General features: G+C 38.3%; 1 protein-coding gene across 1 annotated transcript in view; it reads left to right on the top strand.

Moving 5' to 3' along the window:
* Nucleotides 1–2,453: 2,453 nt before the first annotated feature.
* Nucleotides 2,454–14,210, top strand: part of LOC122079088 (alpha-amylase 3, chloroplastic-like) — a 46,639-nt gene continuing 34,882 nt past the window's right edge. Inside the window, 8 exon segments of the mRNA XM_042645333.1 lie at nucleotides 2,454–2,700; nucleotides 2,703–2,911; nucleotides 3,030–3,160; nucleotides 3,385–3,439; nucleotides 3,533–3,655; nucleotides 3,765–3,885; nucleotides 4,697–5,052; nucleotides 9,575–10,287. Coding sequence (XP_042501267.1) covers nucleotides 2,661–2,700; nucleotides 2,703–2,911; nucleotides 3,030–3,160; nucleotides 3,385–3,439; nucleotides 3,533–3,655; nucleotides 3,765–3,885; nucleotides 4,697–5,052; nucleotides 9,575–10,287 — 1,748 coding nt within the window. The 5' untranslated portion in view covers nucleotides 2,454–2,660.

The following is a 14,210-nucleotide window of genomic DNA, read 5'->3' as shown; positions in this document are numbered from 1 at the left end:
CATTGATATAGTATCAACATAGTATCAGGTAGGGGTGTCAATTGGTAGGTTTGGTTCGATTTCATTTGGGTTAAATCGATTTTGGTCTAGGAATGAGGGACACCAAAACCAATCCATTAAGGAACATCGGTTTTCAGTTGGTTTCGATTTCGATCTAGTTTGGTCTCGATTTATTTCGGTTTTTCAATATCGGATTAACACCGATTTAGATTGGTTTATTATTGGGATTGAACCATAATGAAATCTTACATTCATCACTTATAGTGACAAGATTTGATGGAAAGAACACTTTAAATTTTGACACCCCTAGTATCAGGATTAATGAGTAGCAATATCAATACTATCACCCGATTCTAATACCTCAAACGATGGTTATATATAGATACCAAACGGGCTCAAGTCTTTTGAGAGGTCAAGTATGTGTTTTTCATTTTTGATAACAAAGAACCTAACCCACCCTTATTAGGTAGAATGGGTATTTATGGAAAAAAGAACATGGGTGGGCAAAATGATCACCCTACCCCACTTGATGTCTGGGCATGCTTATTGGCCTATGAATAACAAGGGCCATGCGATTAGGTAGTGTTCTCCTTTCCTTTATTTATTTAGAAAAAAAAAGAAGCATGAAAAGTAGCATGACCTTGCACCTAGACATAGGGACGAATGAATTGACCACCTCAGTTCCTATGAAAGGTAAAAATTCCATCGTTGTTGATGCTTCCATGCTCCCATTGATTGCATCATGTTGGCATAAGGATCACACTATTTTTCAGGAAATTCTCCTTTATTTATTTATCGAAAAAAATAAAAGAACCATGTTAATCTAGCATAAGAAATATCATACGTGTGGATATATAAAGACCACGCTACCCCTGTACGCTGAATATGCTCCTGTCTTTGCCCTCATAGCTCCTCATAGCACAAGTGGCTGACGTTTTAATTGACGATGTACAATTAGGCAAGCAATCGAGAAGAGTTCTTTTACCAAATGGGACATGCAGATACAAACAAACTCTAATGCTTGAATTCAAATTGGACTTCATAGAAAAGAGTCCAGAGACTTCAGACAAATCCATCATCGTCCATTTGTCGTTCCCGTCTCTGTCAGTCGTGTTCTACGTTTTTTTTAAGGTAGAAAGTCTGTTACGATCTACCGTCGACTGCCGACGTCTCCTTCGAAGTTTTCCCTTTTCTTTTTCAATCTTTCAAGATATTCCTTTTTTTAGGATAGATCCTTCGAGCCATTCGCTTTGCTTAAAATATAAGTTAAGAGTATGGTTTGAGGAATCGAGTCGGTTCGAATAGTCGGTTTGGATCTTCTCACCCTCCAACCTCTCACATGTATATAGTCCAATCTCATTTATCTGGTTAAAGAATCGATAGAAGCAGAGTCATTGGAGAGGATCCCAATTCGACAACCAAGATTATTTTCTGTCTAACCTATGGTTCTAAGTATTTGTATCAGATCGGCCCTATTGAGTGATCCATATCAATTTGGTTAGGTTTCTAATTTGACAATACTATATCAATTGAGTGATATGGATCAGGGATAAAAAGGTCAAAAAATTCATTTTCTTATAAATTAAGAATATTTTTATCCGATAAGGGTGATATGTATCATTCCCATTCCGATACTATGTACAAAACCATGCTCCGATCTAAGGTTGTCAATTGGTCGGGCTGAGCTTGGCCACTTGGAAGCGTTGCATTACGAACGCCCATTTAAGTAAACAGGCATAGTTTTGGGGGGCATGATATGGTTTATAATCGGGGCAATCTGTGTTAGTCTTTAATCGACTACCTTAAACGGGTCTTAAGAAATTATGACCATTACAACTTACAAAGAGAAGCTCAACTAAATCAAATCCTATAACAAAGTAAATTGCAAGAAATTTTAATTAGTTTCTTGCCAACTGTGACAAAATAGGAATTTTATGTGGCATTAAAGGGTCTGACTCAATCGGGTTAGAACAAATCAATTCAAGTCATATATATAATAGTGTAAGTTTGATCGAACGTCTAATGAGCTAATTACCTGTACTGTGAATGTCTATTCAATATACATTTTGAATCAAACGTGACACGTTTATTAATTGAACTTATGCAAATCACAGAATTGACACCCCTGTCCGATCCATTTTGGATCGATATCAATTGAGAAACCGATTCTTGTATCAGAATTGTGGAACTCTGAACTCAAAAGTCAATGGCCAGATGAGGAAGCTAAAAGGTCATGTGCTTTCCATGAAAGAGCGAGAGTCCATCACCGAAATATATTCCTCTTAAATATAATATTTGTTTTCCCCTCCCAACGTTGACAGTTTGAATCCACGAAAAGTTCGCCTGAAGATATTCACCACCGTACCCTTCCCTTTTGCCTTTTTTCCATTCATTCACACCCCCTGGCCCCCTCAGATTCACAAACATCACCCATCCCACCATCCCCATAAAGATATAAAAAACAAGGGAGAATCTCTCTCCTCCCCTCTCTTTTTCTCTCCAAGTCGCTCTCGGCGGGCGACACAAAAAATTTCTGATAGATAGAACCATCTGCAGCGAATCTTACTATTTCTATCTGTGCTTTGTGTGTGCGCGTCTCTCTGTAATCTGTATCTCTCTCTCTCGTTCTCTGCTGAATCCTTACCAGTTTACTTTGATCGATGTCTACCGTAAGGCTAGAGCCTCTTCACGTTCAGTGTTCAGGATTCGTTCCAAATCAAAGCAAGCTAAGCTATCCTATTTGAATTACTTTCCTCCGAAGCTAGTCTTTAATGGCGGAAGCTTCTGCAACTTCAAGCCACGCACTATTCCTACGCTCAAGGCTAGTTCTACTGATACTGCTACCATTGATACTTCAGAAGCGTCCGAGATCACGTTTCAGAAGACTTTCACGTTGAGACAAACTCTGACGGTATTTTCTTCTTTTTCTTTTTAAGAGAAAAAAAATAAAATTGTATCGTTTTTCATTCTTCTTCTTTTGGTTGTTCTGGAAGATGAGGGTCTGCAATTTGGTTAATTGGCTTTGGTAGGTGGAAGGGAAAGTCTCTGTGAGGTTGGAGGAAGGGAAGGATAAAGAGAATTGGCGGCTTAATGTGGGATGCAATCTTCCAGGGAAATGGGTTTTGCATTGGGGTGTAAATTATATTAATGAAGTCGGCAGGTTTGATTTGCTTCACCGTCAATGTTCTTCGAATCTCTACTTTTGGTCCTTTTATCTAGTTCCTTCGTTTTATGTTTAACGATGAATATATAAGAACATTGGAGTAAGTAACTTGAATTGGGACTACCGTGTTTTTTATATTTATTATTATAATTTTCTGGATTCTTTTTTATTTGTTCCTTATGAATATTCCTCTTGAAGCATTTATTTCGTATGATTGGCAGTGAGTGGGATCAACCACCACCTGAAATGAGACCCCCTGGCTCTGTTCCTATGAAGGTATTCATTTATGGTGCTGCTGGATTGAGATGTAGGTTCGTTGAGTCTCTATGCGTTACATGTGAAAATGAATCATTCATTTGGTGTTTTTAGGCTTATGCAATAGAGACACCTTTGAAGAACTTGTCATCAACTTCTGAGGGAAAGACATTCCATGAAGTGCAGATCAATTTTAATACTCGCAGTTCAATTGCAGCTATAAATTTTGTCCTCAAGGTTCCATCTTTTAGCTATTTGCAGTTTAAAAGCTTGCTTCTCCATTGGGTGTATGTTTAGTACACATTTTGTAACCCTTTATGGTCACATTTGGGTTTTTGTGGTGTAGGACGAGGAAACTGGAACTTGGTGTCAGCACAGAGGGAGAGATTTCAAAGTACCTCTCGTGGACTACCTTCGCGAAGATTGCAATCTTATAAGCAATAAAAAGGGCGTTGGAATATGGCCAGGTTGTGTGTTATGATATGCAGTGAATTTTTTGTTCTAATTTGCTCATGCCATTTCTTATCAATTTGTTGATCAATCATTTTGGCCTTGCTTGGTTTTCGAAACTTGACAAAGGATCTTTAAAATCCAATCTTAACCCATCCAGTATTTATTGTTGAGAAAAATCTTACAATAAAACTTTCATCATTATGTGTCATCTGCAGAAAGGAATGGTGTGATAGCTGATAAGTGATGATGTGTTTTGCTTTAGTGGGGCAACCATGATGTGAGTCTTAGTGCCAAGTCATGCCTATTTGAGCATCCATGCCCAAAATTGGTAGTGTTGAAAAGAGTATAGAGGGAGTCCAAAAAAGGGTAATATTATAGCCATAGGTTCATTAGAATCATCAAATTGCACTAAATTCAGACTATTCAGTCATGGCTGATCAAACACAAGGGCTGGCAATTCAATTTTATGTATTTCCAGGTCAATGGACTGGGAGAAGATCCCCTGCTGCCACACTCCCTCCCTTCTCTTTGCTGTCTCTTGAACTGACGTGAAAAGGCATATCCTGGGTACTTTGGGTAGCTTTAAAGTGTCCATAGTTACCAAATACCCATTAAGTGCCTTTCCCTGCCCATGCATGAGGGCCACAAGGAGATGATGGAGAAAGTGATATTTTGGCTTCACTGGGCCATGTATAGGACTGCGATGGGTAGAGTTTGCTGTGGTCATGGTCACTGCAGTTCTTTCTTAAGTAACTGAATTCCCTCATTTAAGTTTTGTGAACAAACAAACAGACCAATTACATCTATGTTTTTAATGAATCCCAGGAGCTCTCAGCCAATTGTCGTCAATGCTTCTCAAACCAGAAAGATCTGAACCTAAAGATCAAGATGACAACAGTGAACCAGTGGATCCGAAGCAGAAAACTAGGAATCTTGAAGGATTCTGTAAAGAACATTCTATCTTAAAAGAAGTTCGTCTTGAAAACTTTATGACTGTTTCTGTTACAAATAGCCCGGAGAAGGATAAGAATGTTGTTCGTTTAGAAACTGATCTAACTGGAGGTGTAGTTGTTCACTGGGGAGTTTGCAGAGATAATGATAAAAAGTGGGAAATTCCAGCTGGCCCTCATCCACCAGAAACCAAAATCTATAAGAAAATGGCTTTGCAGACTTTGTTACAGGTACAGAAGTAATCTTTTTCTGCATGTGAAACTAAATTACATGTCACTAGTTTATAATACCTGAATTTGTTATTGCAGTGTTATACTTGTTGGTGTAGTATATTTACATAACCTTCTTACAGTTACAATGAACCAAGAAAATTAGACTCAAAGAAGTTTAGATGTGCTTTCCAGCTGCATATGTTGATTGGCACCTGCGTTAGTGCATGAATCTAAAGGGTTATGTTGTAATTTGCTTTGACTGATACCTGTTGGCCCTGTTGGCTAGCTATGGAATAAAGCGTACACAGGAAATAGGGAGGGAATGTGCATCAGCTCATCAATAAAAAGTTCGCAAATTTAGGCCCCCATTTGATTTGGACTTCAACCAAGCTCATACTATCCCAACTTAGGCTCAGCATAACATTCACAAATAATAATTGATCCCTAGCTCTACATAGTTCATTTGCCATTACCTCCCCTTCAATTAATGTCTTTCATTTCGCCATCCGGAGCCCATTAAAACCTTCCAGCAATTGAATTGCAACCTCTTTTACCTAAACACTTCAGAGTACTAGCTGCCAGATGTTGGGAGAGAAAGGTGTATCCATTATTATTACTTACGTTTATCTGTGCATGGTGAACCGTGATCCTAAGCTGACTTTTATACAGAATTTCTTGAAGGATTTAGTGTATCTATCTATCTATCTATATATATGTATTAAAATTTGACTATCCCTAAATATATTAAACTTTGACTATCCCTAAACAAAGTATGTGAAGAATAAATAAATTGTGCATGCTTGCACATGAAACACTTAATATCTGTGATAACACTTATAAAATTATTTGTCAGGTATAGAATATTTTGAAATATCCATCTTTGTCAGATCCTGACATATGTACCAGTACCCATGTACCATAAGTTCAGGAAATGCTCCTTCGGGAATGCAACTTTGGGTCCCTTGTTTCGATGTCTAAATTCTGATATGGCGAAAAAAGCTTCTGGTTCGGTAGAAACTGGCTATAGTTTATTCCGAATCTTTGATAATGCCGAGGAGTTACTATATCGTGAAGATTCAGTGTGAATGAAAAGAGGTCAAGCTGCTTGGTATGTGTGGCAAGTTTATATTTGAGTGATAGATGCCACAAGGATTTCAATTAAAAAATGGACAGCTTTTGATTTATATGATTTATAAGGTTATGGGTTGGAGCAATATTCAGTGCACATTTCCACAGGAGAATAATGGTGCTTGGTGCTACTGCTATTTTCTATTTGAAGGGCATATTATTGGATTGAAGTGGGGTAACGGGGGTTTGTTTTGGATTTGGGGATCTATGTTGGAGTCAGTGGAGGCTTTATATGTAAGTAAGCCATTCGTAATGAAAAGTCACAATACTTCCTCTCAACTCACACATGCAGGTGCATATATCCATATAATATCATTCAGAAATCAACTCTTATGTTTCAAGTCCTATGTCTAATCAGGGAAGTCGCTGGAGGGCATTCTGGAACTCAAGGAACAGAGTCAGTTACTCTGAAAGCAGGAATTGAAGGAACCAAAATGACAATCAGAACGTTAATATCCACTCCAGGATCCACACTCTAGCACACACCTATTTTGAGAATACTCCTCCACGCCCCGTGGAGCCATTTTGGGGGCTTCTGGCTACCAACAGAATTGAGTTAGAATACACTTATCTTTAAATCTTGGACTCAAATAGACTCAGGTTATTTGGAAGCCTCCAACAAAGCAATTCTAAATTCTTTTGAAATATTTTCCTAATACTTTGGTTCCATCTTTTTTGGGTTGACAAGGCACTTCAGGCTTTTAAATGGATATTTTCTAGATTCAGAAACTCTTCCCATATCTGTTTTTTGGACTGTCCAAATGCTTCTAGTTGTATGTAAATATTAAAAAGATAGACATCAAATAAGTGGATTGTAGCCATCACAACTTTTAGTGGGCTTTACCAGCACATGTGAGAGAATTTTCTTCCTGCCTGTTAAGGTTTTGGTTGGGTCAGAGGTCTGTACTCTGCTTTCTCTTTTCTCGCTGCACCTTGGATCTTCAGTCATGTCAGCATGTTTGGATGAGCAGCTTTCTGATGACCACTTCCTTAAAATAGGCTGGGCAACCTTGTAATCCAAATATGAGGGGGCACCTGTCATCTTCCAGTGGCTTTTGCATTGTGCTGGCTGCAAAAGTGGCTGAAGCATCACTCATGACATGACCTAAGTCTATATGAACCCTAGGAATCAAGTAAATATAGGTTAAGGATTAGGACATCCAACTGACAATGCTGTCCATAGGTATTTATCATGATGACTTCTTTACAAAACCTAGAAAAGTGTAGGTGTTTCTAGTTCCTACGCAAATTGTTACCCACATTTCAGTTTAATATTCCTCCATTTCCATTAAAAGTAAGAAGTTAACCAGAAGCTTGTCTATGGACTTGTTGGAGCTGTTGAGCATAACAAATCAAAGCCGAAGACAGATCAAGGTATCTTGCCTGCCAAGCCGATAGGCGAAGGGCTGAAGGATAGAGAGTGCACCCAAGGATTAAAGTATCGGTATCGGTCGCCGTATTGGCTTGATAAATTAAGATACGTATCGGAGGGTATCATATTGTACCGGAGATACGCTAAGATATGCTAAAGAATTCAAGGATTAACGTATCGATATCGGTCACTGTATCGGTCAGCTAATTTTAAGATACGTATCGGAGGGTATCGTATCGTACTGGAGATACGCTAAGATATGTTGAAGATCAAGGGTTAAAGTATTGGTATCACTCACCGTAATGGTCGGTGATGCAGTTGCACTATGGACTTAGGAAAAAAAAAAATCTTTGATTTGATTTTCTTTTGTTTTAGAAACAATTTCCTTCGAATTTAGCTAGCTTCTAATTTTAGAATAGTTTTCTTTTCAGTAGTTGCCATTAATTGTTTGATTTTTTCCTTTATATTGGGTATGTAAACGATGGGGAAGTTTTAGTTTTGAGATTTTGAAGTTTGAAGAATAGAAATTTTGGTATGAAACCATGGCTGCCGTGAGTTATTCTCCCCTCCCCTGACTCTCTTTTCTCTTCTCTCTATTCTTCTGCTTCTTTATTTCTTCTTCCTTATTGCTCCATATCCATTATTTTCTGGTTTGTTTCCCTACCCTGTTTCTGGCGATCGTTGCTGTCTCCTTGAAGCTGATTGATCTCCCTCATGCATGGGTTTTTTGGATTGAGACTTAGGGCATGAGAACCTCTCTCCTAGGCGACCTGAACCGTAGAGTTTCAGCCTCAAAGGTCTTTCCAATAGTGGGGAACAAGACTTGCAACTAAGCTGAACCAAAACCTGTCGCCTGATCTAAGTTGCAGGTGCAATCGATCCCCTTTGTGTGCTGTTTTTTGACACATGCCTGTTGGATTCAAGAGAGCACTGGGTGCTCAGCCTACGCCTGAAGTTTCATGGCCATCCGACAAGATTTGAAGGAGTTCTCTGCGTTGAAGGCTTGCTGGCTGCCGCTTCTGAACTCCATCATGAGGAAGAAGAAAGGTCTTTTATTTTCATAATATAACTTCTGCTTATTACAGATAAGTCCTTTCAATTTTTAAGTTCTTTATTAAAGACATCCTCTCTTTCCTAGTTTGCAAAGTAACTCTTCATTCTTGGTTTTATTTCAATTTAACCCCACTGCTATTTTAATTTTCAGAATTGCTCCTTTCTCTTTGAAGTTAATTCCTTTTAAGTCCTTAGTCACTTATTTCACTCTATAAAGCTCCTTAATCTTATCAGAAATTACATTATTGCCCCTGGTTTGCCTAGAGTGAACTATTTGGTTCTTTAGTGGGCCCTAAGCGATCCGATTTCAGTCCTTGGGATCCGGATCCGTATCAGTCGGCTAATTTTAAGATATGTATCGGAGGTTATCGTATCGGTGCTAGAGATACTTTAAACCATGAGTGCACCTGTCGTGTGACCTGTTGGTCCTAAGCAATGTCTTTTGCGAAGCATAGCAAGTGAATCTTTTTCATTTTTCAATTTCGTTTCACATTTGCTCTACAAAATATGAGCTTACCCTGTTTATAATTTCTATGCTGAGTTGATTCCCAATATTGCTTAGTTGAGCCAAATTTCTATATCGTGTAATGGATGTCATGGAAAAATTTCTCCTTTTAAGAAGATTAACTTTTGTGAGGCAGCAAGGCTTTTATCCAAATTTATATTTACAAATGACGAGGCAGTGGCTGTATAAAACTGGATGTGTAAGATGAAGCAAACCACTTTTTTTCAGGCTCATGAACTATATCTGGTAGTCATCATAAAATAAGTTTCTGGCTTTGCTACATTTCTATTATTCCTTTATTATTTTCTCATTCTTAGTTTTAGCTCTGACATCTTTTGTCATCTACTTGTACAATATGTTTGGATGACCAATTGGATTTGTCTTTATTCTTTGATCTGTAGTTCTTAATTTTGGTTGCAACTATTGGGAATGTTTCATTTCCTTATCATTACCGATTATTTACCAAGATACTGTTTTTGCAGCCTAAAGAAGATGGTTATGGAAGTTGGGGATTATTCTCTTTAGATAAGAAGTTTATGGGTTTTCTTTTTGTGCTTAATCTAAATGACAAGACATGGCTGAAATATATGGGTAATGACTTCTATATTCCACTTTCAAATACTGGTAGCTTTGCCAAGAATGATTCCTCCGTTCATGAAGGACCTGGATCAAGTTCTGTTGGTGAATCTGGGAAGATTACAGAGGCAAGTACCACGGTTTCTCAAGCTGCTTACACTGATGGAATTATCAGTGAAATAAGGAATTTGGTGAGTGACATCTCATCTGAAAAGAGTCGTGAAACAAAATCCAAAGAATGGCATGAATATATCCTTCAAGAAATTGAAAAGTTGGCTGCAGAAGCCTATAGCATCTTTAGAGGCTCCAGTCCAGCATTTGTGGAGGAGTCTACTCCAGAAACTGAGACATCTGCTCCAGAAACTGAGACGTCCGCTCCAGAAACTAAGACACTTAAACCCCCAGCAAAAGTGTGCTCAGGGACAGGTTCCGGATATGAAATACTTTGCCAGGGATTTAACTGGGAATCTCATAAATCTAGAAGATGGTACATGGAACTTAAACAGAAAGTAAATGAACTAGCTTCACTTGGTTTCACTGCAATATGGTTACCACCGCCTACAGACTCTGTATCACCTGAGGGTTACATGCCAAAAGATCTATATAACTTAAATTCCAGGTACACTCCTAGATCACTATCAACCGATTTTTTTTGCCTTCATGGTTTTCATATAGATAGCATCCTTAGTCAAAGCTAATTCTGTGGATGCTGTGCTTGGAAGCATTATAGGGCAACTTGATGAAAGCTTGATATCAGATTTTAACTCAAATTTTCCATCTATAACTTCCAATATATATATATATATATATATATAGGCAACTTGATGAAAGCTTGATATCAGATTTTAACTCAAATTTTCCATCTATAACTTCCAACATATATATATATATATATATATATATAAATTGCAACATTTGCAAGCATTGTAATCTTTCATGCTATCCTTTTGGGTTGGATCCTTTTTTGATGAAAGTCAGCTGCACTTTTATGAATTTTGATGCTATGTTAGAAAGGATTAGAGGCCAATTTGGTGACTTGATCTCCTGATGGTCCCACTTTAGGACCGTATTAGCTTTATTTACTTACCTTCTAAAACCTATCCTTCACTGAATTTATCAGCAAAATAATAAGTTTCAAGTCAACTACTCTTCTTGCATATCTAACCCTCCCCTTTTAACTTCAAACTTCACCCATTTCATTCTTATCCGTTTCCGATCCACTCAAATCCTAATTTTGTGAAAATCCCAATTTCCTTGCTTCTTTATTTTCCCTCCCTGCCTAACTACTGTCTAATATACCTTTGAAACATCTATCAAGTATTTAAACAAGTTTACCTACGAGAGTCCTACATTTGTTTTCTATCCCTATAAGGAGTTACGGACCTCTTTACTGAACGAAAATTGGTTGTGCACCTCTGCAGTGTTTTTGCTCATATTGGCTTCCATTTTGCTTGTGTCATGGCCATCTTCACTTTATGTTCTACTGCAAAAGTTGTTTAGAGTATGAAATATGAATATAATTGTGCATTGACAGTGATGTAGATAAGTACTACAGCAAGCAGTACCATCACAAGCTCAAGAAGAACCAGGCCCATACTTAGGCCCGTGGTTCTGCCAGGCCAGACTAAGCCCATCAGTCTGGGTATTAGCTGGTTCACTCAAAAGCAGAATCGCGGGTCATATTATTTAGTTTTTAATTTTGAGTTTTATTTAGATACTACTTAGTTTAAGTTATTTCTTTCCTTATTTTAGTGACTTATTGATGTAGGTTGGACCACTCAAACCCGCAAGAACCTTGGCCCAAGGTGGACCTGGTTCATGGGTTTATCGAACCAGCCAGCTTTGATTGAGTTATCCAGTTCGTGGGGGCTTATTAATAGTATTTTATTAGCTTTATACTCTCATCTTTTCACCTCCCGCCTCCCCTATTCTCTGTTTGCCCCCAACCCCCACCCTTTTTTTTTCCTCTCTATTGTGTTTTGTATGGATCCATGTAGCACCCTATTAAGTTGGGATAAGGCTGAGTTTTTTCTTCTTGTTGTATTAGCTTTATTTTATTCCTATTTCGAATAGGAATAGTTTACCTGTTATAATTCAGCTAGGTTGTATTAGCTACTTAATGCTCCTAATCATGATCGGAGTTTGATTTCAGTTATCCTAGTAAGAATAGGGGTTTATTTTTAGTTCTATATAAACGTTGTTAGGCTCAAAACCACAGATGATTTGATTAATAAATTGAAAGCTAGTTGCTCAGTCTCTTAGCTGTGAGAAACACTGCGGGTGAGAGACCTGGACCTGGGAGAGGTTGCCACGATCGATTTCTCCTTTCCCCCTTCTCTTCTTTGCGGCCAACTGAAGTCTGTTCTGAGTTTTGGTCGATAGATATAGCTGCTGTTCTGTGGTTCTTTCTGATCTTATTTGAGTTGACATTGCATTAACATAATATTATGGGTTTTTCATCAGGTAAGATCAAATCAGTTCTATAAAGCTTGATTTGCTAGCCTGCAGTAATGTAAGGGTATTGACTAAGCAATAACCCCCAAGAATAATCCAAGAACTCCAATCAAACAAGCCGCCAAACAAGAGAGAAATCTGGAAACCAGATTTGGAGCAAAACCCTAAAACAGGGCAGAACAAGGGGACCAGCGGTTGGCTGTAGGAATCTCTGATGAAGCTCAAACTCTGGTTGATTGTAGGTCCTATAGGGAAGAACAAAATCCCAAAATATCTTCAGATTCTGCTGGCTGGTTTGGAAGATCTGATACTTCTTGATTTCAGGTCTCTAAACAAGGAAACTTGTGTTGATCTTCAAGAACGGCAGGTAGAGGGCTCTGATGGCCACCAAGCTTGGATCGAGTTGTCCTCTTGGAGGCTGGAATAAAATATCCCAAACGGGTTGGATGATCAGGATTCAGGTGTGGGAGATATGGCCAACTCGATGGAGCTTCAAAACCCTAAGTGCCTCGCTGAAATCAAACCTGTTCTTGGACTGGTCTTCAATCAGATTTGGTTGCTGGACTTTTGGGTCTTCAAACAATAGTAAACACTCTCAGATCACTCTCACAGGTTAGAACAAAGAGAGAATGGATGGAGATGAGATAGATGTGGGTGGGAATGGCCATCTCTGACTCTGACTGGGCCTCTCACCCATAACTATCTCAGCTGTTGAAGAAATTCTCTCTCAGAATTTCGGGAGCACAAAGCTGCAACTTTCATTCATCATAATTGTCTTTGAGTTACAGCAATGCCTCTTTTATAGAGGTTAATGACTCCAATACATAATAGGACTCAAATGAGAAATCCTACTAAGCTTAGTCAATACATAATTACATATTAGGAAACCTCCTACTTAGCTTAGGACATAAGCTATTTGTCCACCAAATAAAAAAAAAAAACATAATTGGACTCCTAAAACGACACTTAAAAGACTCTAACATGGAGCTGAACTCAAACAAAACAACCAAAACACATCAGGACTAGGAATCGAATGGGAGAAAATGGGCCAGCATTGGGCTGGTTCGGTGGCTGGCTCTTCCTTCTTCTGTAATGCACCCAGTCTGTCTATCTACATCATGCTGATACCCTGTTTTTCAGTCAATTCCAGGTTACAGTGTTTTAATCTCTGATTCTATTCTATTTATCTGATTCAACCAAGACTTTCGGATATCAAAGATCTGTCCTAGAGGACAACTCGACTTGAGAGGATTCTGATCATGGGTTTTGCTGCTACTTAATAATCTCCCTAATCTGCAATTTTTTTTGGGTTTTATATTTAATGTTAGCCTAATTACTTTAGATCTAACCATCTGATTTGCTTCAAATTTTGGGTGTTGATTGATCCTTCTGAGAGCTAAACTCAATCCAGGCTTGGCCTCAATCTAAATCTTGGATTGAAATTAATTTCAGATTTTCTATTTGCTGATTTCTCTATCTCAGATTTGAATTTCTCTAAGTACTTTCAATCCATCCATTATCTCTATCCTATCTTCTGGAGGGTGTCTAACCTCATTGTTGGTGATTAGATCCTAGATTTCAACCTTCATCTGAGAAGGTTGACTTTTTTTGTTGATTTTGAGTGATTTGATTATGTTCTTTAGATCCTGTTTTGAGATTAGGTCTAGCTGACTGTTACTGATCTGGTCTTGCATTACTTATTGTACAAGGTAGCCCACACCATGCGTGGGACTAGTATCTTTCCTATTTTGTGGCTACCAAAGACCCTAGTTGGGGGTAAGAGCATTTAGTGATCAACCCACGATTTATGAGATGAATAGAAGTTTGGTTTGGCAGTGAGAGATGAGAAGCCTTAGGGTTAGTGAGAGACTAACCAATGCTATAAGTGAGAGGCCTTGGTCATAACCCCCTTCTTTCTCTACCTTTCTCTCTAGTTTCTATTTTATTACACCTGCAACCAGTGACTCTATGGAGGGATAGGGCTGTGTTTGGTAGTCATCTGAAAAAATGTTTCCGACGTTTTTTCGTTTTATGGGAACAAGAAAACGGAATCTTCCGTTTGGTGTGCACGGTTTTTTTTTTTTTTTT

This window comes from Macadamia integrifolia, chromosome 5, assembly GCF_013358625.1.
Source record: "Macadamia integrifolia cultivar HAES 741 chromosome 5, SCU_Mint_v3, whole genome shotgun sequence".
In the NCBI taxonomy this organism is placed as follows: domain Eukaryota; kingdom Viridiplantae; phylum Streptophyta; class Magnoliopsida; order Proteales; family Proteaceae; genus Macadamia; species Macadamia integrifolia.
This window is presented reverse-complemented; position numbering and strand designations above follow the sequence as displayed.